Source organism: Salvelinus sp. IW2-2015, linkage group LG10 (genome assembly GCF_002910315.2).
Source record: "Salvelinus sp. IW2-2015 linkage group LG10, ASM291031v2, whole genome shotgun sequence".
Lineage (NCBI taxonomy): Eukaryota > Metazoa > Chordata > Actinopteri > Salmoniformes > Salmonidae > Salvelinus > Salvelinus sp. IW2-2015.
In genome coordinates this window covers 21,894,154-21,917,684 of record NC_036850.1, presented here as the reverse complement: position 1 = coordinate 21,917,684, position 23,531 = coordinate 21,894,154, and the positions used below count along the sequence as shown (strand labels likewise).

Genomic DNA, 23,531 nt, shown 5'->3' with positions numbered 1-23,531 from the left:
CTCATTCCATGATTTCTTTATTTTTACTATTTTCTACATTGTAGAATAATAGTGAAGACATCAAAACTATGAAGTAACACATGGAATCATGTAGTAAACAAAAGTGTTAAACAAATTGCAGGAAACTAACTGTAAAATGTTCTCTCCGTCCATGGCAAAATGTATAGAATTGCATGAAGTCAAAAACATAAAATTAAAACATAAAATAAATTGTCTGTAGCCAAGAGGACGGCCACTAAAATGTTTGTCATTGGCCACGTCCACTAACACCCCCACAATGCTAACTTTGCCACAGCTGCTGAAAAAATAAATCATAGGGGAAGCACTGCACTGGAGGGAAGGGGAAGCACTGATTGGAAGTGCTATAAGCTTGTTGTGAGCCCTATCCTCCACACAGAGCACCTGACCCAGGCCACCACACATCCAGCCGCCACAGCCTAATCACTGGCTCATTACCAGGGCTCAGAGGGCTAACTGCTGCCAAGGTCAGTCCTCATTAAAGTAGCTAACATTAGCCTGTTGCTCGCCAAGCAGACCAGACCAGAGAACCATGGCTGCCCAGTAACTCTGACTGACAACAACCAGGTGTTTCCTTGGAAAGAACATGTCTAATGACAAGSATGTCTTGTGTCATTACAAGGATCAAATGGGGAGGTGRTTGGGCTATAATTCACAGTARCACCAAAGGGCTTAAAGGAGGATTCACWCACTAGCCGAGCCACAGCAGCACATGATACAGTCTTTGATCTTCACAAGGTCTTCTCATATCAGACAGTTTAAATGCCTTTCCTTTTCTATGAAATCATATTTATTACGAGCCTAAACTTATCAACAAATCAACCAGGTAGTTACAAATGTCAGTTTGTCAGGCTACTGAGAAGATYGAAGAGTGTTRCTGTGTTGACCTTAATTTGGGCAACAAATGGGYTCCCTCTCTCTCCAGGAAGGTAGAAGGTACAGTACAGTCTGTAAGCAATTWCAGAGTCTAAAACTTAGGGMATCTATTGAGCCATCTGCCAAGGTTCACTGGATAGGCTACAAAGCCAATGTCTGTCAGCACTTTCTAAATGAATGCCCATAAAACAAAAGGCCTCATCTGGGTCAATGCTCAGCTAACACTGTTTTGCTAAATTCCATGAGAACTGACTGGGCATTGTGAGTGTAAATTAGACCTCCCAGAGCAGGGATGGGCAACTCCAGTCCTCGGGGCCAGAGGATATCAGGGGAAATTAAATTAATACAATTAGAGAACACAAACTATACTAACTATTCAAAGCACAAATGCAACATATGATTGAACCCAGTGTTTTACCCAAGGCTCAGACTTTTGTTTCCATCTTTGCGGGCGGGTCTCACTGAGCCATGGATCCGGCGGACCTGCTCTYACGTGGGGCCAAAGCCAGGCCACTGGTACTTTTCAGCCTCCATTTACATAACAATGGCTAACTGTGAACTTTAACACCTTCTCACAAAGAAACTGATTCTGCTCTTCTCAAGTCCCTAGCTATGGAACCACAATTTCAAAATAAAAATAAAAATTTGTCACATGCGCCGAATACAACAAGTGTAGTAGACCTTACAGTGAAATGCGTACTTACAAGCCCTTAACCAACAATGCAGTTTTAAGAAAATACAACAAAAAAAGTATGAGATAAGAATAACAAATAATTAAAGAGCAGCAGTAAATAACAACAGCGGGACTATATACAGAGTCAGTGTGCGGGGGCACCGGTGTCGAGGTAAGATGTACATGTAGGTAGAGTTATTAAAGTGACTATGCATAGATAATAACAGAGAGTAGCAGCAGCATGGAAGGGGGGGGGGGGGGGGCAATGCAAATAGTCTGRGTAGCCATTWGATTAGCTGTTCRGGAGTCTTATGGCTTGGGGGTAGAAGCCATTTAGAAGCCTCTTGTACCTAGACTTGGTGCTCCGGTACCACTTGCCGTGCGGTAGCAGAGAGAGCAGTCTATGACCAGGGTGGCTGGAGTCTTTGACCATTTTTAGGGCCTTCCTCTGACACCGCCTGGTATAGAGGTCCTGGATGGAAGAATTGGCCCCGGTGATGTACTGGGCCGGTCCCTAGTATACCATAAGGGTGTTTACACTTGTGTAACACTAGTGTTCAAGTCGAAAAGCAGAAAAAGAGCCAAAAAGTAAAGGCAGGGAAAGAGAAAATCAAAGGCTAAAGCCAAAAGCGGAGTTTCATTCAAGAGAACATTTCGGTTGGAGAAATATTTTCCATGTGTGTTATTTGGTAGACTGAAAACCGTGCTTAGTTTGACAGACAATGAGTGACATGCAAAGGATAGGATTCTACTGTGTTTCTTAGTAATTTTCTTAGAATATAACAGGTCATTTCAACATGCTGTATGTTTCTCAGTCATATTCTTAGTCCTTGACAGGCTATTGTTGTACTATACCTGACGTTCTCGTGTCTCTTGACGTAGAGACTGTGRAAGTTGTTGTCTTTGACGAGTCGTTGCTGCTCTTCTTTGTCCTTGCAGTCTTGCAGACGCTCCATGATGGCCAGCTTCATCTTCATGGAGATGTAGACCGGCAGCACAGACTGCAGCAGGTTCTCCTACGCAGGCACACACACGTTAGCATCAACACACCACACCCACCCAACCACACACACTGTCCGATAGACACAGGGTCATGAACCCATCCAATCTGGGAGAAACCCAATCTGAGTATCAACCAGCTGTCAGAGTGTCTTGCTGATCTGGTAACTCCACTAACAAGGGCCCCATTCACTTAGATTACTGTTAAAAGCTTTATAATCATTGTGCTGCCAGTCTGGTTGTACAGCCAGTCAACAGACAGATAGAACATTGCATTGAGAGCCTCTGGAATGGAATAGAGTCAGGTGAGATGGGAATCTAAGAAGTTAATAAGGAGATGTCTCAGGAAATCATTCTTCAATCCCTATTGACCCCATCATAATTCCTGTTCACCCTTATGATGCGATACTGAGACACCGGACTACTCTCTTTTCTCTCTGGTTTGGCTGCATCCATGGGGGGGAAGTTGCCCSTAGGTACAGATCTAGGATCAAATCCTAACTTTAACTATTAGTGGAAGAAATGTAAAACTGACCCAAGACCAGTGTCAGGGGGCAACTGGTTAAACCTACATACTCTCCCAGATAGATTACCACCTCCTGGTTCAAATGACTGGGGCAGGGTTTCCAGTAAACCGTAAAGCATGGAAAGTCATTCTGCACAAAGTGGCCTTGATTTGGTTCAGTCAGCTCAGCTCTGTGCTGTAATTGATCTGGCAGATTCTATCTGACTGGGTCTAGAGAACAATGGCATAGTGCTCAGCGTTGAGACCCATTTCAAACCCTCCCTTCTCTCTTCTCTTTATTTATGGTGCCTGTGCTCTTTGGCTAACCCCTGTGGAACTGCTCCTTTTTTCGGGCTCAATACAACAGAGTAGAACAGAGCCGGTTCAAATGTTAACGATTATATCATTCCATTCTGTCCTGCTAGGCAACATAGCAGCCAGCGGCCTCGTCTCTCTCACGGAGTGTGGTGTCATTTCCTAAGCAACTATTATTACAAATGAAAAAAATTATGGTTAAAAAGCCATTTGAAACAGACACCCGTTTTTACTCACGAAGCACACACAGACATCTACTTAAAAAATCATTACAATGAAATTTAATATGAGGGGGATTTGATCATTGTAATGAAAAATACAAGCTAGAAAACAACAAGGCTGCTGGTCTTAAATGAAGTAAAAAATGGACCAGTGCTATTATGACAAAACATTTTAGCCTTACACTATTAACTTTTATTAGTCGTTCATACTTCCTGTACTCAGTCGGGTCAGCCTCTGTTCAGAAAGAGACACCAAAAGCATCTTATTCAACCAGACCATGATTTCCAGGATTTCTGATACACTGAGAGATTGCCCTCGCCAAAGAGGTTTCTAATCTCAAGGGTCTTTCCTTAAAGGTTAAGTAACTAAATCAAGAAGATAGCAGAGTGTCTGATAAGATGTTCTCACCTGTTGTCTCTTTTCTATCTCCAGCTTCATGCGGATGCCCAGACATCTGAGTGTATCCTGGAAGGTCTGTCTTAGTGYTCTCTCCATCAGGACCTTATGGAAGGCCCCCACCACACTGCCACACAGAAACACCACCGCATTGGACAGCAGCTGGGGACAGAGGGACAGACATTACAACCTAGCTGCACAGCATAAGCATTTTATTGTCTGTTTTCAGAGAAATGTGCCTTACGACCTTAAAAACTCCTTACAGGACATCAAAAACAACACTATAGCACACAATCTCGTTGAAACAAACATGACACATGGGTTATTAAAACACACACACACGCAGTGATACTTCCTGTTTATAGAAAACTACTTAAAGCACAACATTGTGAACATACATAACGTTGTGCATCACCAGGAGATCATGTATAATTGTTACTAACAGCATAACTAATAACACACCTGATTGGCCAGAAAGGGACTGGGATCTTGGGTGTTGAAGAYAGTGAGGCGTAGAGTGAGGACCATGATGTGAGAGAGTGAGGAGATCACACTGAGCACCACAGCATAGCACATCTGGAAAGGCAGCATGGTGTACACTGTGAAGATGATGAACAGGAAGAAGGGAACCTACAGGAGAAAAGGAGAGAGAGAGATAGGTCAGACTGATATGACACGAAACACTGTGTGGGGAAAGAGTCTCGGATTGGCAGCAATACCCAAAGAACAAGTGGTTTTACTGGACAACTGTCACCTCAGTGTACTGGCAAGATACGCTATAACTAGACAAATAACAAATAACTTTTTGATGCTTCTGTTCATGTGTGAATATAATGTAGGTACACTCAGTGGCCAGTTTATTAGGTAGGTCACCCCATTCACGAAAATGGTTTGCTCCTACAGACAGTGAGTCACGTAGCCGTGGCTTGCTATATAAAGAAGGCAGACAGACATCAAGGCATTCAGTTACTGTTCGATTGAACGTTAGAATGGGCAAAATAGGTGACCTAAGCGACTGACCGTGGTATGATCGTCGGTGCCCCTTTGCCTCCAGAACAGCCTGAATTCATCAGGGCATGGATTCTACACAGTGTGGCTTTCAAAAGTTGCTCAATTGGTATCTAACGTGTGCCAGAAAAACATTCCCTATACCATTCCACCACTGCTAACTGATGTGAATTTAAATTCACATCAGGTTTTGTTTGTTATCACATGGAGAAGGTTGCATGCTCTGTGGGGTAGATCTTAAATCAGATAACTTCGTCAGGGAAGGAAACAGAAACTGTGTGAATCGTAATTCTGCAATAATGACCAAAGTAAGGATTTGGCGTAAGCAGCATGAGTCCATGGCMCCATCCTGCCTGGTGTCAACGATACAGGCTGGTGGAGGTGGTGTAATGGTATGACTAATGTTTCCCTGGCACAAGTTAGGTTCCTAGATACCAACTGCACAACGCTTGAACGCTACACCTTGTAGAATGCATGCCTGAAGAATTCAGTAAATGGGGGTCCGACCTGGTACTAGATGGGTGTACCTAATAAACTGGCTGGTTTTGTAGATCGAGAAGAGTAAGAGGACAAAGGAAGTGGGTGTCATAGAAATACAACATTATGTTAATCACATTACTTTTATATTACAATGTATTCCTATATTAGTACATTCACACTGTTTTTCTTAGAGGCAACAGAATAGGGTTCTTTGAACTCTCATGTGTCTGTGTTAACGCTGACAGTAGATTTACCATGGCTTGGTGATAACCTAAAGACTGCATTCCATTCCATGATTAGTGTCTGTGTGCCTGTCTGTCGGTGCCAGGGGGACCCAATCTCCACTTTATTTATCCCATACGGCAGATGAATACTGGACTCCATCATTCTGAGGGAAGGGCTTAGAATCCTATGTTGGATTAGTATTTCTGCATAAACAAGCAGTAAATGAACTAGACATATATCTGTTGCATGAGAGCACAATGTACCTTTGTATAATTTCACGTATCTGTCTTCGTCACAAGGACTCAAGAAGACTATGTAGAGTTATAACTGAATCCCGTTTATTTGGGCTTTAACTCTACACTATTGGATGACCATTAACACTCTATTACTGCAGTAATTATTAATAAAGTTTGATGGTTTTGAAGAAATCAACAACAAAAAACATCTCCTTTGATTAGAATAATTACCACGACATGGGCTTCAAACATTTATTTTGAAAGCCAACAGGCTTTGTCGTGCAACCTTTATTTAGAGCCGAGGAATGTATACCTGGTCCCAGGGCAGGATGAGGGTCCGCTGAAGATGAAGGTGAATCCCATGGTGAGGTGAGTGGCCCAGACCACCAGACCCAGCAGTCTCCTCCAGCGCTGGGTCAGGGTCTCTGTACACACCAGCACAAACACAGCCAGGAACACACACAGGCTGCAGCTCACTACGCTGACAAATGCACAGTGCTCCTCCGCACTCTGAAACGGAGAGGGAGAACATAACGCACACTGAATCACAATCATGGAATTTACATGATACTCTACATTGAGATATACACACAGTCATAGACACGGACGTCATATCCATCTACACACAGCCATACAGACACACAATGCTCTACTCCTCCAATGAAAAGACAAGGATTAAAAAACAGGCTATAGTATACATTCTGTCTGAGGACAGGTTTGAAGTGTTATATAGGTCAGGTACAATGATATGTCTAAACAACATTCACTCAACTTCCCTTCAAACATCATTCAAGTCCCTCTATTATGCCTATGTACGGTCTAGTCATGAGAGCGGCCATATCTAATTCTGCATCGTGGCTTATTCAGGCTTATTGCACATCTGTCTCTGCGTCATGTCCTGTGTGCTAGAGGCCACAGCATCTTCCTGATTGAATTACACTGAGAGGGAAGAGGAAGGCTCAGATATAGATTTCTGGTGTGTGTGTGTGTGTGTGTGTGTGTGTGTGTGTGGGGGTGCGCATATACACCTCGCGTCAACTTGCGTGCATGCCAGTTAGCGAGAAAGCAAGAGAGCGAGAGAAAGAGAGAATGGGAAAGAGTTAGATGCCAAGGAGAGCGGGAATGACTGTGTAAAGGTCCCTGAGCAGAAGGCCATCTCGGCATTGTATTTTGAGCATGCTGGTTTCCATGGTAGCGGAAGTGAAGGCCTTTACTAGCACATTTAACTACGGCCCCACCCACTAAATCGACCTATAGGAGACTTGTTCATTCCTATTCTCATTTATTTTCAGATGGAAGGAAGTAGTGAAAGTCTATACGAGTGTAGAGAATATAAGATATTGTTATCCACGTCGGCACCAACGATATTAGGATAAACAATCAGAGTCACCAAGCGCAACATACTTCAGCTTGTAAATCAGCTAGAAAGATGTTCGGCATCGAGTAATTGTCTCTGGCCCCCTCCCAGTTAGGGGGAGTGATGAGCTTTACAGCAGAGTCTCACAACTCAATCGCTGTTAGCCAGCCTGCCAGCTTAGTGGAGTCTGCCACTAGCACAGTCAGTGTAGTCAGCTCAGCTATCCCCATTGAGACCGTGTCTGTGCCTCGACCTAGTTGGGCCCAAAACTAAACATGGCAGTGTTCGCCTTAGCAATCTCACTAGAATAAAGACCTCCTCCATTCCTGCCATTATTGAAAGAGATCGTGATACCTCACATCTCAAAATAGGGCTACTTAATGTTAGATCCCTCACTTAAAAGGCAGTTATAGTCAATTAACTAATCACTGATCATAATCTTGATGTGATTGGCCTGACTGAAACATGGCTTAAGCCTGATGAATTTACTGTGTTAAATGAGGCCTCACCCCCTGGTTACACTAGTGACCATATCCCCCGTGCATCCCGCAAAGGCGAGGTGTTGCTAACATTTACGATAGCAAATTTCAATTTACCAAAAATAAAATGACGTTTCCTATCGGACCTTGTAGTCATAGCAGATAATATTCTAATTTTTGGTGATTTTAATATTCACATGGAAAAGTCCACAGACCCACTCCAAAAGGCTTTTGGAGCCATCATCGACTCAGTGGCTTTTGTCCAACATGTCTCTGGACCTACTCACTGTCACAGTCATACTCTGGACCTAGTTTTGTCCCATGGAATAAATGTTGTGGATCTTAATGTTTTTCCTCATAATCCTGGACTATCGGACCACCATTTTATTACGTTTGCAATCGCAACAAATAATCTGCTCAGACCCCAACCAAGGAGCATCAAAAGTCGTGCTATAAATTCTCAGACAACCCAAAGATTCCTTGATGCCCTTCCAGACTCCCTCTGCCTACCCAAGGACGTCAGAGGACAAAAATCAGTTAACCACCTAACTGAGGAACTCAATTTAACCTTGYGCAATACCCTAGATACAGTTGCACCCCTAAAAACTAAAAACATTTGTCATAAGAAACTAGCTCCCTGGTATACAAAAAATACCCGAGCTCTGAAGCAGAGCTTCCAGAAACGGAACGGAAATGGCGCCACACCAAACTGGAAGTCTTCCGACTAGCTTGGAAAGACTGTACCGTGCTGTATCAAAGAGCCCTCACTGCTGCTCGATCATCCTATTTTTCCAACTTAATTGAGGAAAATAAGAACACTCCGAAATGTCTTTTTGATACTGTCGCAAAGCTAACTAAAAAGCAGCATTCCCCAAGAGAGGATGGCTTTCACTTCAGCAGTAATAAATTCATGAACTTCTTTGAGGAAAAGATCATGATCATTAGAAAGCAAATTACGGACTCCTCTTTAAATCTGCTTATTCCTCCAAAGCTCAGTTGTCCTGAGTCTGCACGACTCTGCCAGAACCTAGGATCAAGAGAGACAAGTGTTTTAGTACTATATCTCTTGACACAATKMTGAAAATAATCATGGCCTCTAAACCTTCAAGCTGCATACTGGACCCTATTCCAACTAAACTACTGAAAGAGCTGCTTCCTGTGCTTGGCCCTCCTATGTTGAAAATAATAAACGTCTCTCTATCCACAGGATGTGTAGCAAACTCACTAAAAGTGGCAGTAATAAAGCCTCTCTTGAAAAAGCCAAACCTTGACCCAGAAAATATGAAAAACTATCAGCCTATATCGACACTTCCATTCCTCTCAAAAAAATCTGAAAAAGCTGTTGCACAGCAACTCACTACCTTCCTGAAGACAAACAATGTATACGAAACTCTTCAGTCTGGTTTTAGACCCCATCATAGCACTTAGACTGCACTTGTGAAGGTGGTAAATTACCTTTTAATGGCGTCAGACCGAGGCTCTGCATCTGTCCTCGTGCTCCGAGACCTTAGTGCTGCTTTTGATACCATCGATCACCACATTCTTTTGGAGAGATTGGAAACCAAAATTGGTCTACACGGACAAGTTCTGGCCTGGTTTAGATCTTATCTGTCGGAAAGATATCAGTTTGTCTCTGTGAATGGTTTGTCCTCTGACAAATCAACTGTAAATTTCTGTGTTCCTCAAGGTTGCGTTTTAGGACCACTATTGTTTTCACTATATATTTTACCTATTGGGGATGTCATTCGAAAACATAATGTTAACTTTCACTGCTATGCGGATGACACACAGCTGTACATTTCAATGAAACATGGTGAAGCCCAAATATTGCCCTCGCTAGAAGCCTGTGTTTCAGACATAAGGAAGTGGATGGCTGCAAACTTTCTACTTTTAAACTCGGACAAAACAGAGAGGCTTGTTCTAGGTCCCAAGAAACAAAGAAATCTTCTGTTGAATCTGAAAATTAATCTTGATGGTTGTACAGTTGTCTCAAATAAAACTGTGAAGGACCTCGGCGTCACTCTGGACCCTGATCTCTCTTTTGAAGAACATATCAAGACTGTTTCAAGGACAGCTTTTTTCCATCTACGTCACATTGCAAAAATCAGAAACTTTCTGTCCAAAAATTATTCCGAAAAATTAATCCATGCTTTTGTTACGTCTAGGTGAGACTACTGCAATGCTCTACTTTCCGGCTACCCGGATAAAGCACTAAATAAACGTCCGTTAGTGTTAAATACGTCTGCTAGAATCCTGACCAGAACCAAAAAATTTGATCATATTACTCCAGTGCTAGCCTCCCTACACTGGCTTCCTGTTAAGGCAAGGGCTGATTTCAAGGTTTTACTGCTAACCTACAAAGCATTACATGGGCTTGCTCCTACCTATCTTTCCGATTTGGTCCTGCCGTACATACCTACACGTACGCTACGGTCACAAGACGCAGGCCTCCTAATTGTCCCTAGAATTTCTAAGCAAACAGCTGGAGGCAGGCTTTCTCCTATCGAGCTCCATTTTTATGGAATGGTCTGCCTACCTATGTGAGAGACGCAGACTCGGTCTCAACCTTTAAGTCTTTACTGAAGACTCATCTCTTCAGTAGGTCCTATGATTGAGTGTAGTCTGGCCCAGTAGTGTGAAGGTGAACGGAAAGGCTCTGGAGGCAACGAACCGCCCTTGCTGTCTCTGCCTGCGCGGTTCCCCTCTCTCCACTGGGATTCTCTGTCTCTAACCCTATTACAGGGGCTGAGTCACTGGTGCTCTTCCATGTTGTCCCTAGGAGGGGTGCGTCACTTGAGTGGGTTGAGTCGCTGACGGGATCTTCCTGTTTGGATTGGCGCCCCCCTTGGGTTGTGCCGTGGCGGAGATCTTTGTGGGCTATACTCGGCCTTGTCTCAGGATGGTAAGTTGGTGATTGAAGATATCCCTCTAGTGGTGTGGGGGCTGTGCTTTGGCAAACTGGGTGGGGTATATCCTGCCTGTTTGGCCCTGTCCGGGGGTATCATCGGATGGGCCACAGTGTCTCCTGACCCCTCCTGTCTCAGCCTCCAGTATTTATGCTGCAGTAGTTTATGTGTCGGGGGCTAGGGTCAGTCATTTATATCTGGAGTATTTCTCCAGTGTCCTGTGTGAATTTAAGTATAATCTCTCTAATTCTCTATTTTTCTCTCTCGAGGGACATGAGCCCTAGGACCATGCTCAGGACTACCTGGCATGATGACTCCTTGCTGTCCCCAGTCCACCTGGCCGTGCTGCTGCTCCAGTTTCAACTGTTCTGCCTGCGGCTATGGAACCCTGACCTGTTCACCAGACGTGCTACCTGTCCCAGACCTGCTGTTTTCAACTCTCTAGAGACAGCAGGAGCGGTAGAGATACTCTTAATGATAGGCTATGAAAAGCCAACTGACATTTACTCCTGAGGTGCTGACTTGCTGCACCCTCGACAACTACTGTGATATTATTATTTGACCATGCTGGTCATTTATGAACATTTGAACATCTTGGCCATGTTCTGTTATGTTCTGCCACCCCTCATAGCCTGGTTCCTCTCTAGGTTCTGGCCTTTCTAGGGAGTTTTTCCTAGCCACTGTGCTTCTACACCTGCATTGCTTGCTGTTTGGGGTTTAGGCTGGTTTCGTTACAGCACTGAGATATCAGCTGATGTAGAAGGGCATATATAATACATTTGATTTGATTTGATATACAATTAGAGAACAGATTGCTTCTGATCTGATCTGTTCAGTCTCAGCCTGCCATAAGTGAATGTTTACGTCTGTTGGCATTGAAATTCACATCAGGTTTTGTTGGTATAAGATGGTGAAATTGCGTGCTCTGTGGTGTCGATCTTAAATCAGATCACTTCTTTAGGGAAGGAAACAAACCGTGCGAAACGTAATTCTGCAATAATGACCAAAGTAAACCCACAAGAACATACACTCTCTCTAGTGTCTGTTGGTGGGTTAAGTTAACTTATGTAAAATGAGGACCACTGTAAAAGCATCCTCTCCGTGCTCTCTTTGACTTCTCTACACTCTCTGTACACTTGTAGAATCTAAAGACTTTATTCACCTAAAAACAACAGGGCTCTCAATAGGCCCTTTGTTCAATCTGAGCCCAACTATCCTGTTGAAGTACCACTTAGAAATATATGTTGGAATGCCCTCCTCTCGCTCACTGGTGGGCTCATGGTCTCTAACAGGTAGTCTATCTATCCACAGTGGAGAGGGAAGTTATACAAGTTGAACACAGTGACTACAGTTGAAGTCGGAAGTTTACATACACCTTAGCCAAATACATTTAAACTCAGTTTTTCACAATTCCTGACATTTAATCCTAGTAAAAATTCCCTGTCTTAGGTCAGTTAGGATCACCAATTTATTTAAGAATGTGAAATGTCAGAAAAATAGTAGAGAGAATTATTTATTTCAGCTTTTATTTCTTTCATCACATTCCCAGTGGGTCAGAAGTTTACATACATCAATGAGTATTTGGTAGCATTGCCTTTAAATTGTTTAACTTGGGTGAAACGTTTTGGGTAGCCTTCACAGCTTCCCACAATAAGTTGGGTGAATTATGGCCCATTCCTCCCGACAGAGCTGGTGTAACTGAGTCAGGTTTGTGGGCCTCCTTGCTCACACATGCTTTTTCAGTTCTGCCCACAAATTTTCTAATGGGATTGAGGTCAGGGCTTTGTGATGGCCACTCCAATACCTTGACTTTGTTGTCCTTAAGCCATTTTGCCACAACTTTGGAAGTATGCTTGGGGTCATTGTCCATTTATTTTGGTATTGCTCTCAGGTAGCCTCTTTCTGGTCTCAGGTTCAGGAATGGCTGAAAATGCATAGCATTGATCTAAAATTGACCCTAGAAATAGTACTGTTAGGAGATCTGGAGAGACCGGGTCAGTCAATTACTAATATACTAATACTCTTAGTAAAAGTATTTATCTTCAACTCGCAATCTGTGGATTCTATTCGATTAGATAGATTGAAATTGTATGTTAAACATCACAGCATAGTTGAAAGATATGTGTTGCGTAGAAACCCGAAGTGGGTGGCCAGCAGAGATGGGATGGGCTGAGGGAAGCTGAGGGTTGGTATGTGGAATTGGAGACAAGTGGGAGTGGAGTTGCTGTGTGAGAGATAGAATGATGGTCAAAGATAACCTTTTTTTTTTTTTAAATAGTCAAAATAAAACATCATAAAAAGTACATTTGAATGACACTAAGTGGCAGTGTTTTTACAACTAATGCCGGTTTGCCTGAGGGTGATGCTGTGCAGGTGTTTGTACACTTCTGTCTTTACCTTTTTTCTCTTTAGTTCATTCTCTTGGTTGTTGGTGCATTGGGGGGTTCTTGGGGGGTGGGGAATGGAATTAATTGTATTTTATTTTATTCCTGGGGGGGACTGTGGAAGGGGTCTCGAATGGTTGAGGGAGAGCTGTTGGGGAACTGTGGGGGGCGCTTGGAGGGTTCGGGTTCATGTTTTTTGGTTTGGTGGTAGATCGGTCAACATGCCCTTGAGCAGGGCATTGACCCTGGATGCTTCTGTGTATCGCTCTGAATGGAGATCTGTTGGATGACTGGTATGATGTAGTTATTGAGCGGCTTCACTGCAAGTATATTGTGTTTCGAAAATTCAATAAATAATAAAAAAAATAAATAAATAATAATAATATGCTTGAGGTCATTGTCCATTTGGAAGACCCACTTGCGACCAAGCTTTAACTTCCTGACTGATGTCTTGAGATGTTGCTTCAATATATCCACAGAATTTTCCTCCCTCATGATGCCATCTATTATGTGAAGTGCACCAGTCCCCCCTGCGGCAAAGCACCCCCACAACATGATGCTGCCACCCCCATGCTTCAYGGTTGGGATGGTGTTCTTCGGCTTGCAAGCTTCCCCCTTTTTCCTCCAAACATAACGATGGTCATTATGGCCAAACAGTTCTATTTTTGTTTATCAGACCAGAGGACATTTCTCCAAAAAGTACAATCTTTGTACCCATGTGCAGTTGCAAACCGTAGTCTGGAGCAGTGGCTTCTTCCTTGCTGAGTGGCCTTTCAGGTTATGTTGAGGTCTTGGCTGATTTATTTTGATTTTCCCATGATGTCAAGCAAAGAGGCACTGAGTTTGAAGGTCAGCCTTGAATACATCCACAGGTACACCTCCAATTGACTGAAATTATGTCATAAGCTATCAGAAGCTTCTAAAGCCATGACATCATTTTCTGGAATTTTCCAAGCTGTTTAAAGGCACAGTCAACTTAGTGTATGTAAACTTCTGACCCACTGGAATTGTGATACAGTGAATTATAAGTGAAATAATCTGTCTGTAAACAATTGTTGGAAACATGACTTGTGTCATGCACAAGGTAGATGTTCTAACTGACTTGCCAAAACTATAGTTTGTTAACAAGACATTTGTGGAGTGGTTGAAAAACGAGTTTTAATGACTCCAACCTAAGTGTATGTAAACTTCCGACTTCAACTGTATTTCACACTTATCCTCACAGGCCTGTGCACTTAACAATAGGCATTAGCCTACACWTGCTAACTAACCTGCCACGAAAACATTAGTGGTGGGTTCTACGCCATTAAAAGGAACATAACATTCGACATCACAATTAGGATCTGGCAAAAAAAATACTTGAATCAGTTATAGAACCCATTGCCCTCTACGGTTGTGAGGTCTGGGGTATACTCACAAACCAAGAACTCCCAAAATGAGAAACACTAAATTGAGATTGCATGCATAATTTAGCAAAAACACAGCATAAAACACCAAATAATGCATGCAGGGCAGAATTCAGACAATATCCGCTAATTTTCWAAATCCAGAAAAGTGATGTTAAGTTCTACAACCACTTAAAAGGAAGCGATTCCCAAACCTTCAATAACAAAGCAATCACCTGCAGAGAGATTAACCTAGAGAACAGTCTCCTCAGCAAGCTGGTCCTGGCGTTCTGTTCACAAACACAAACAGACCACACAGAGCCCCAGGACAGCAACACAATTAGACCCAACCAAATCATGAGAAAACAAAAAGACAATTCCTTGACACATTGGAAAGAACTACCCAAAAAACTAAGCATACTGGAATGCTATTTGGCCCTAAACAGAGAGTACAGTGACAGAATACCTGAACACTGACTGACCCACAAGCAAGGAAATCAGCATAGCCTTGCTATTGAGAGGCCGCCGTAGGCATAAGCCTGTCTAGTTCTCAGGTATGTGCCCACAAAATGTGGAAACTGAGCTGCACTTCCTAACCTCTTGCCAAATGTATGACCATATTAGAGACACATATTTCCCTCAGATTACACAAACCCACAAAGAATTTGAAAACAAATCCAATTTTGATAAACTCCCATATCTATGACGTAAAATACCACAGTGTGTCAGCACAGCAGCAATATTTGTGATCTGTTTCCAAAAGAAAGGACAGTCAGGGAAGCAAACACCATTGTAAATACAAACCACACTGAACAAAACTATGAACGCAACATGTCAAATGTTGGTCCCATGTTTCATGAGCTGAAATAAAAGATCCCAGAAATGTTCCATACGCACAAAATGCATATTTCTCAAATTTTGTGCACAAATATGTTAACATCCCTGTTAGTGAGCATTTCTCCTTTGCCAAGACAATCCATCCACCTGACAGGTGTGGCATATCAAGAAGATGATTAAACAGAGTGATCATTACACATTACACACCTTGTGCTGGAGACAATAAAAGGCCTCTCTAACATGTGCAATTTTGTCACAACACAAYGCTGCAGATGTCTACAWKTTGAGGGAGCGTGCAAGTGGCATCCTGACTGCAGGAATGTCCACCAGAGCTGTTACCACTGAATTTAATGTACATTTTTCTCCCATAAGCCGCCTCTGTCATTTTTGAGAATTTGGCAGTACTTCCAACCGGCCTCACAACCGGAGACCACATGTAACCACGCCAGCCCAGGACCTCCACATCCAGCTTCTTCACCTGCGGGATTGTCTGAGACCAGCCACCCGAGACAGCTGATAAAACTGTGGGTTTACAAAACTGAAGAATTTCTGCACAAACGGTCAGGAACAATCTCAGGGAAGCTCATCGGCGTGCTCGTCATCCTCACCAGGGTCTTGACCTGACTGCAATTCTGCGTCGCAACCGACTTCAGTGGGAAAATGCTCACCTTGGATGGCCACTGGCACACTGGAGAAATGTGCTCTTCATGGATGAATTCCAGTTGTTTCAACTGTACTGGGCAGATGGCAGACAGCGTTGTGTGGGGGAGCGGTTTGCTGATGTCAACATTGTGAACAGAGTACCMCATGGTGACGGTACGGTGGGGTTATGGTATAGGCAGGTATAAGCTACGGACAACAAACCCAATTGCATTTTATCGATGGCAATTTGAATGCACAGAGATACTATGACTAGATCCTGAGTCCCATTATCGTGCCATTCATCTGCCGCCATCACCTCATGTTTCAGCATGATAATGCACAGCCCCATGTTGCAAGGATCTGTACACAATTCCTGGAAGCTGAAAATGTCCCAGCTCATCCATGGCCTGCATATTCACCAGACATGTCATCCATTGAGCATGTTTGGGTTTCTCTGGATCGACGTGTACGACAGCATGTTCCAGTTCCCGCCAATATCCATCAACTTTGCACAGCCATTGAAGGAGTGGGAAAACATTCCACAGGCCACAATCAACAGCCTGATCAACTCTACGCGAAGGAGATGTGTCGCGCTGCATGAGGCTGGTTTTCTGATCCACGTCCCTACTTTTTTTTTTAAGGTATCAGTGACCAACAGATGCATATCTCTATTCCCAGTCATGTGAAATCCATAGATTAGGGCCTTATAAATGTATTTCAATTAACCGATTTCCTTATATGAACTGTAACTCAGAAAAATCTTTCAACAAAAATATAAAACCAACATGCAACAATTTCAGTTTATATTGATCTGTCTATTTATTTTCCCTTTCGTAATTCAGCTATTTGCATACTTACAACACTGTACATAGCCAGCAATATAACATTTGAAATGTTAATTTCAGATTACTTATTTCACTTTTGTTTAATATCTATTCCACTTACTTTGGCAATGTAAACATGTTTCCAATGCCAATAAAGCCCCTTGAGAGAGAGACCAAGAGAAATCTGAGACTAGGAAGTGATGGAAGTCTCTCTCCATCCATATATCAGCGTGTCTGGGTTCTGAAAGCAGCACAATAACAGGAAAGTGAGGGCTCGTTTTCCTTTAGGAGGGAGCAGTAATGAGACTTGATGATGGACCTAGTTTGGCATCAACACCTGAACGAGAAAAGTGCTACAGTGCCTCAGGCCCTGCCAATGTCAGCAGTATGAGTGTGTCCCAAACGGCACCCTTTTACTTATACAGTGCACTACTTTTGACCAGAGCCCTAGTCAAAAGAAGTGCACTATATAGGGAATAGGGTGCCATTTTAAGACGCACCCACATCATCGTTCACTGGCCCTAACTGACTGAAGCCCTGTAAAACAACACATTTCACTGCACCTATTCCGTGTATGTGACAATAAAGTACTCACCTGTCAGTTTATTAGGTACACCACCCTGTTCACAAAAATGGATTGCTCCTACAGATAGTGGCTTGCTTGGATCGCTCCTACGTGGCCGTGGCATTACTATATAAAGCGGGCATCGAGGCATGTTCGATTGAACAGCTAGTGACCTATGCGACTGAGCGTGGTATGATCGGTGCCAGGCGCCCTCCTGGTCTTTTCACACATGACAGTGTCTAGGGTTTACTGAGAAGGGTGCGACAAACAAAAAAACTCCAGTCAGTCAGCAGTCCTGTGGGCGAAAACAGCTTGTTGATGAGAGAGGTCGAAGGAGAATGGCAAGAATCATGCAAGCTAACAGGCGGAACACAAACAGKCAAATAAATGGCATCCAACCCAGGACCGCCTCATCCGGCTTCTTCACCTGCGGGATCATCAGAGGGTGGGATGCTGAGGAGTATTTCTGTCGGTAATAAAGCCCTTTTGTGGGGAAAAACTAACTTTGGTTGGCTGGCCCTGGTTCCCAAGTGGGTGGGCCTGGCTCCCAAGTGGGTGGGCCTATGCCCTTCGAGGCCCTCTCATGGCTGCACCCCTGCCCAGTCATGTGAAATCCATAGATTAGGGTCTAATGAATATATTTAAATTTACTGATTTCCTTATATGAACTGCAACTCAGTAAAATCTTTGAAATTGTTTAATTTATATTTTTTAAATGTACTTCCTCCTCAGCTCAGAACTGCAATAACTCTAATAACACTCCTCTTTTATTACGGGAACCTACAGTACACTACCGTTCAAAAGTTTGGGGTCACTTAGAAATGTCCTTGTTTTCCATGAAAACATACAGTGGGGAGAACAAGTATTTGACACACTGCCGATTTTGCAGGTCTTCCTACTTAGGTCTGTAATTTTTATCATAGGTACACTTCAACTGTGAGAGACGGAATCTAAAAATCCAGAAAATCACATTGTATGATTTTTAAGTAATTCATTTGCATTTTATTGCATGACATAAGTATTTGATACATCAGAAAAGCAGAACTTAATATTTGGTACAGAAACCTTTGTTTGCAATTACAGAGATCATACATTTCCTATTTGATTAATATTATTGTGTTTCTATCCCAAGAAAAACAAAAAACCCTCTGGGTTTCCGTTAGAATGGAATGGAAAATACGGCGCAGTACAACAAGCTAAAGAATCCATGGGGGTGCGGTCACGCGGGACACCAGGTTCAATTCCCTGACGGGGAGGAAGGGGTAGGCTTGTCCTTGTAAATAAGAATTTGTTCTTATTTTAAATAAGGGTTACACTAAGAGCATAACATTTCTACACCCTAATTGTATAATTGTAGTCTAACCAATAGCCAAACAGAGATTCAGTGAAAATAAAAAAACTCCTTGATTTATCAAAACCAGTCCCCATGCTTGTCTCAGAGCATGAAACGGTGCTAAAATAGTTGTAGGCTATTGCTTCAAATCCTATTGCTTCTAACTTCAATATGCTCTTTAAATAAGAACTACACCACTTTTAACAGCACATTACTCAACACTAGTGAGACTCATGTCGCCTACAGTATATCGAAAAATATGACGCGACTCTCTGCCAATAATTACATATAGAGGATTGGAGGATTCTAAATTAAAACCAAAAGCCGCCTCATGGGTCTCCTGGTGGCGGCCGGCACGGGTATTGAACCTGCATCTGTAGCAATGCATTTTGCACTGCAGGAGCCCCCATCCACAAAGTATCAAAATACAGAGGTGTTGGTAAAGGTATATTGTCTTGCCAATAGCCCATCATGGGCTATTATAATACTGTACATGATGTTCAGGTCAGGATAACCAAAATATGTATTTATTAAAAGACTATCAGAAAGAATCTTGGTACTTATGTCTTTTGATCTAAAGACATGAATGAGTGAGTCACTCAGCTTTATGTAGGTGCCGCTATATGACTGTGCCATGAACTTGATAATATATAACGATATTTTGGAGGTTATTTCGTTTTCAAAAAAACTAAAGTAAGTGATTGTAATCTGAATAAAAGGCCAAAATAATATTTGTAAAGGCCAAAACATTTATGTTTTTAGAGGGAGAGAAACGCTGGGCCAATTGTGCGCCGCCCATAAAGGCCAAAATATAGCCCTGCTAATAGCCATAATGGAGCTGTACAACGTGACTGTGTGTGTGTTTGAAAGAGTATTTTCCAGTAAGCAACTATTTGTTTTCCTTTAGACAACTTTGTTCCAATATTTTTGTAATTCAGTGATATTTATTCCCATAGTAATTAGTTATGGATCCATAACTAAATAAACATTGGCATTTTGAAAATAATATTTTTATCATTATTTTATTAACGAAAGCATAAAGATGCTGATGAAGAAAAACAGTACTGTACAGTATATGCTTTAACATTTGGATAATAAAACATTTAAAGCATTTTGAAGATATAAGCCACCTGCATTTGTTTATTAGGCTATAGCAGAACAGCAGAACGGTCCGGACGGCCCTTGCTGTGCCTGGTGAGCAGTTGGTCAAGTTCTGTTGTCAGAATAGGAATGGAAATGTCAGGGTGAACTCGCCAGGTATGTTGACTCTGCCTGTAGGAGGTGGAGTTCCAGAGCTCACAGGTGTGCCTGGCATCGATTGTGACTCCATCTCTTTCCTCACCCTCTTCAACGCGTCATTCTCCGCCTGTCTCTCCGCCAATGCCGCCTGGCTCTGGACCAATGCATCAGCTGTCGCCCGTATCTCTACCCTCCAATAATGTTTCTCTTTCTGCTGGTCTGCCTTCAATGACTCGATCTTGGTCTTCAAAGTTTGAATCTGATCCATGAGCACCTTCATCAGATGAGCAGAATGGTACCGCCCTGAGCCCCCATTGATTACAGTGGCCTAAGATAGAAACAGTAGATCAATTAAGAATTAAAAGTGACCAACACACAAATGCTGCGTACACATTTTAAGAATCTAGCAAAACTAACAGCTTTCTTGGCAACCATGCGTTTTTTCGGTGCAGCCCGTTGTCCAGCCCTTTGTCCAATGATGGTTGTCGGCATGTTTGTATGCGCTGTAAAAACACATTCMCGTTTTTAGTACACRATATTTTTTTTATTTAACTGTTATTTAATTATCGATTTTATTACACAGTATGAGTACACATTGACAGGCTATATACATTTTTGGGGGGGAAAATGCACTGAAACCAAAATACCTTTAGTTTTGGTGATCCTCTCAGCTCCAGCTCATTTTCAAGTCCTCTCATGGTTAAGTCCTGGAACGGGTAGCACCATAGAAAGAAGCTGGCTTGATGAAAACAAGGTCCATTTCATCTGTTCTCTTTGGTCCCAATGTCATTTTTTGCAAGTAGGGGGATGTTCACACCTACAGTAGCCGGGCTATAAAGAGTCTATTTATTGTCCTGTTAAATCGGGCTACAAGTGTTTGAAAACCTGTTTTCAAAATGCCACCAGCTGTCCATCACTACTGTAAATAAAAACACAGCATCTTGTTTACATTCTTTATTGTAACCACAATGTTACAAATAAATTGTATCTACCTTTCCAATTACTTTTAGAGTTTGGGATTTACAAATGTGTGCTTTATATGTCATTTTTCGTTAAATCCACTTCGGATTAAAGTATAACTTTTGACTGACACCTTTAGTGAGAGGTCTAATSCTTTAATAATATCTGCCCTCCCAATTCATATCTAAGGGGTATTTTTCACGCCATTAGTCGTTACATTGTTTTAGTTTGAACGTGCAGACTTGCACTAAGAACAGTGGGAACGTTTCCCTAGTCAGCACCATTATTAGTTCAATGCCCCTTAAAGTGTTGCTCTGTGCTACCCAGAATGGCGGGGTGGGTGGCCCCCACCTTCCTCATGKGCTAGGTCTGTCTTCTGTGCGCTGCTCTGCAGGCCATCCCGTGCCCTTGCCCTCATGCCTTGAACCGCACGCGCCCACCACTGTTTCAGTGGATACAGCTGGAGAACTGCAAGGCAATCCCATTGTGCGCCACTCGAGAGCCGTGACCAATATATATTGTCCCGCTAATAACAGGGTTAATAATATATCTGTGAGAATATCCAAAGGGGCTTTTATATAATTCTAAATGAATAATAAATCGGTTTGTTTAAAAAAATAACAATATTTTGGAGATGGTTTTGTTTTCAAATAACGTAAAATTAGTGAGAAAAATGACAGTTTGTTATTTAGAATATTTTATTTCTGTTTTTCGAGGGAGAGAAACCAAAAACCTACAGTCATCTCATGGGTCTCCCAGTCGAGGGTGGCACGGGTATTGAACCAGCATCTGTAGCAACACAGCTTGCTCTGCTACGCAGTGTCTTAGACCATTACACCAATCAGACGCTGTACCTCATGCCTGGTCGGGAGTGGGCTACAGTACTACAGTAAGACCAAAATAATCCTAACAAAATAAAATAATAAAAACCTTAGTGTAACAACAGTTTTAGTAAGTAATACTGAAGTCGTGCACAATTATCAGTTTCTATTTAGGTTTATGTCGCCCATTCCTTGTCAGTTAGAGACACAGTAGGACCCCAAAACATAATCAGTGCTTGCGCTGGTCTGGAGTAATGAAGTAGTGACGCAAGGTACCGTACTAAACCTCAAACTACCTCCAAGTCCCGCAGCATAATCGCAAAACCTTTAGTGGAGCAAGCACTGTATGTAGATATTCCATTAAAAATCAGCTGTTTCCAGCTACAATAGTTATTTACAACATTAACAATGTCTACACTGTATTTCTGATCAATTTGGTGTTATTTTAAAAATGGACAAAAGATTTGCTTTTCTATCAAAAACAAGGAAGTGACCCCAAACTTTTGAACGGTAGTGTAAGTGCTGCTTTACGTTTTATGCATCAGAGTGATTACCTACTGCTCTACACAGACGTGTACATGTAACCTAAAATGTCTACTAAAACTCTAGACTGGTGACATATTTACCTGCTACACAAATACAGTGATTACCTGCTTCTTAAACTCTGAAGTCTACACAAAAAACATAATCTCTAGTGTATTGCTACGCCTTGCCACAGACTGTCGTTTCGAGGAGAAAAAAACAAAGACCTCTAATTCAGTATCTAGGCACAGTTATTGTACTACAGAAAAATAACATACTACAATGGTGTCTTTAATGTGCTAATCTCCATACATTATCTATAAACTCATCCAGTGAGGACATCACATCCACTCAGGGGATATTACTAAGTCATTCAAAAAAGCTGTAAGTAGCTGGGCTCTGATGTGTAGCATACTGTCACTTCATACATAGGTGCACACACACTTCTAGGTCTCGGTAGATGACGTCACTTACACAATGGCCGCTAGCTAGCGATTCCACATCAGCTAAACACACACACACTCACCAGGTGCAGGGCGAAGAAGAGGATGATGAGGACTCCACAGGACAGCATGGAGAGGCCCAGTAGCAGCACCAGAGGCTGGTACTGGCTGATACAGGAGAACTTCCTGTACAGGGCCTCATGTTTCAGCTCCTGGTCATTTAACAGGTACTTCCCTTTAGCCGGCATGGTGGTGGTGGTGACCTGTTCACTACTAAAACCCTGATAAAAGGTTACGGGCCGCTGGTTTAACATAGAAGCATTTTTATCAGCTTCCACTGTTCTCTAAGAGTTGCTGAATTTCCTCTCCACTTTTGTCCACCACTCCTCACACAGGTAAGGTAGGCAGGGAATAACGCTGAAAACACCACCCCACAGTATAGGGCAGGGTAGGAGCCGTCTTCTGCTGCAACTGAGACAGACGTGTGTGTGTGTGTCTACAGATCCACACATCCAGGTGGGCAGGTTTGCTGAGGTCTTCTAGCTCATACTGCTCAAGTGCAGTTGTCGATTTTCTCCCTCAAGGGCATTTTTAATATGTACCTCTTCTTTCACTCACAGGTTTTGAACTTTCTCTCGCTCGCTTTTCTTTCACTCTCTCTTTCTCCCTCTTTTATCTCCCTTTCTACATTGGCAGGCAGACCCAGTTCATCCTTGCCAGCTACTGTGTTCCATTCTTCAGTGGGGTTGAGTAATGATCCCAGGACTGAGAGAAGAGACCAGGGGAGGAGGAGAGTCTAAGGAAAGAGGAGAGGAGAGACAGAGGGGGGGAGCCGGGGAGCGCAGAGGAAGAAAGAGGGGTCGTCAAGGATTCCTCCAGGA

The 23,531-nt window shown here is 42.7% G+C and overlaps 1 protein-coding gene across 1 annotated transcript in view; it reads right to left on the bottom strand.

Moving 5' to 3' along the window:
- The window catches only part of LOC111969538 (adenylate cyclase type 2-like), a 47,524-nt gene extending 24,288 nt beyond the window's left edge, over positions 1 to 23,236 (bottom strand). The window contains 6 exon segments of the mRNA XM_070445473.1: positions 2,423 to 2,583; positions 4,017 to 4,166; positions 4,467 to 4,634; positions 6,267 to 6,286; positions 6,289 to 6,463; positions 22,734 to 23,236. Coding sequence (XP_070301574.1) covers positions 2,423 to 2,583; positions 4,017 to 4,166; positions 4,467 to 4,634; positions 6,267 to 6,286; positions 6,289 to 6,463; positions 22,734 to 22,964 — 905 coding nt within the window. The 5' untranslated portion in view covers positions 22,965 to 23,236.
- Positions 23,237 to 23,531: the final 295 nt, after the last annotated feature.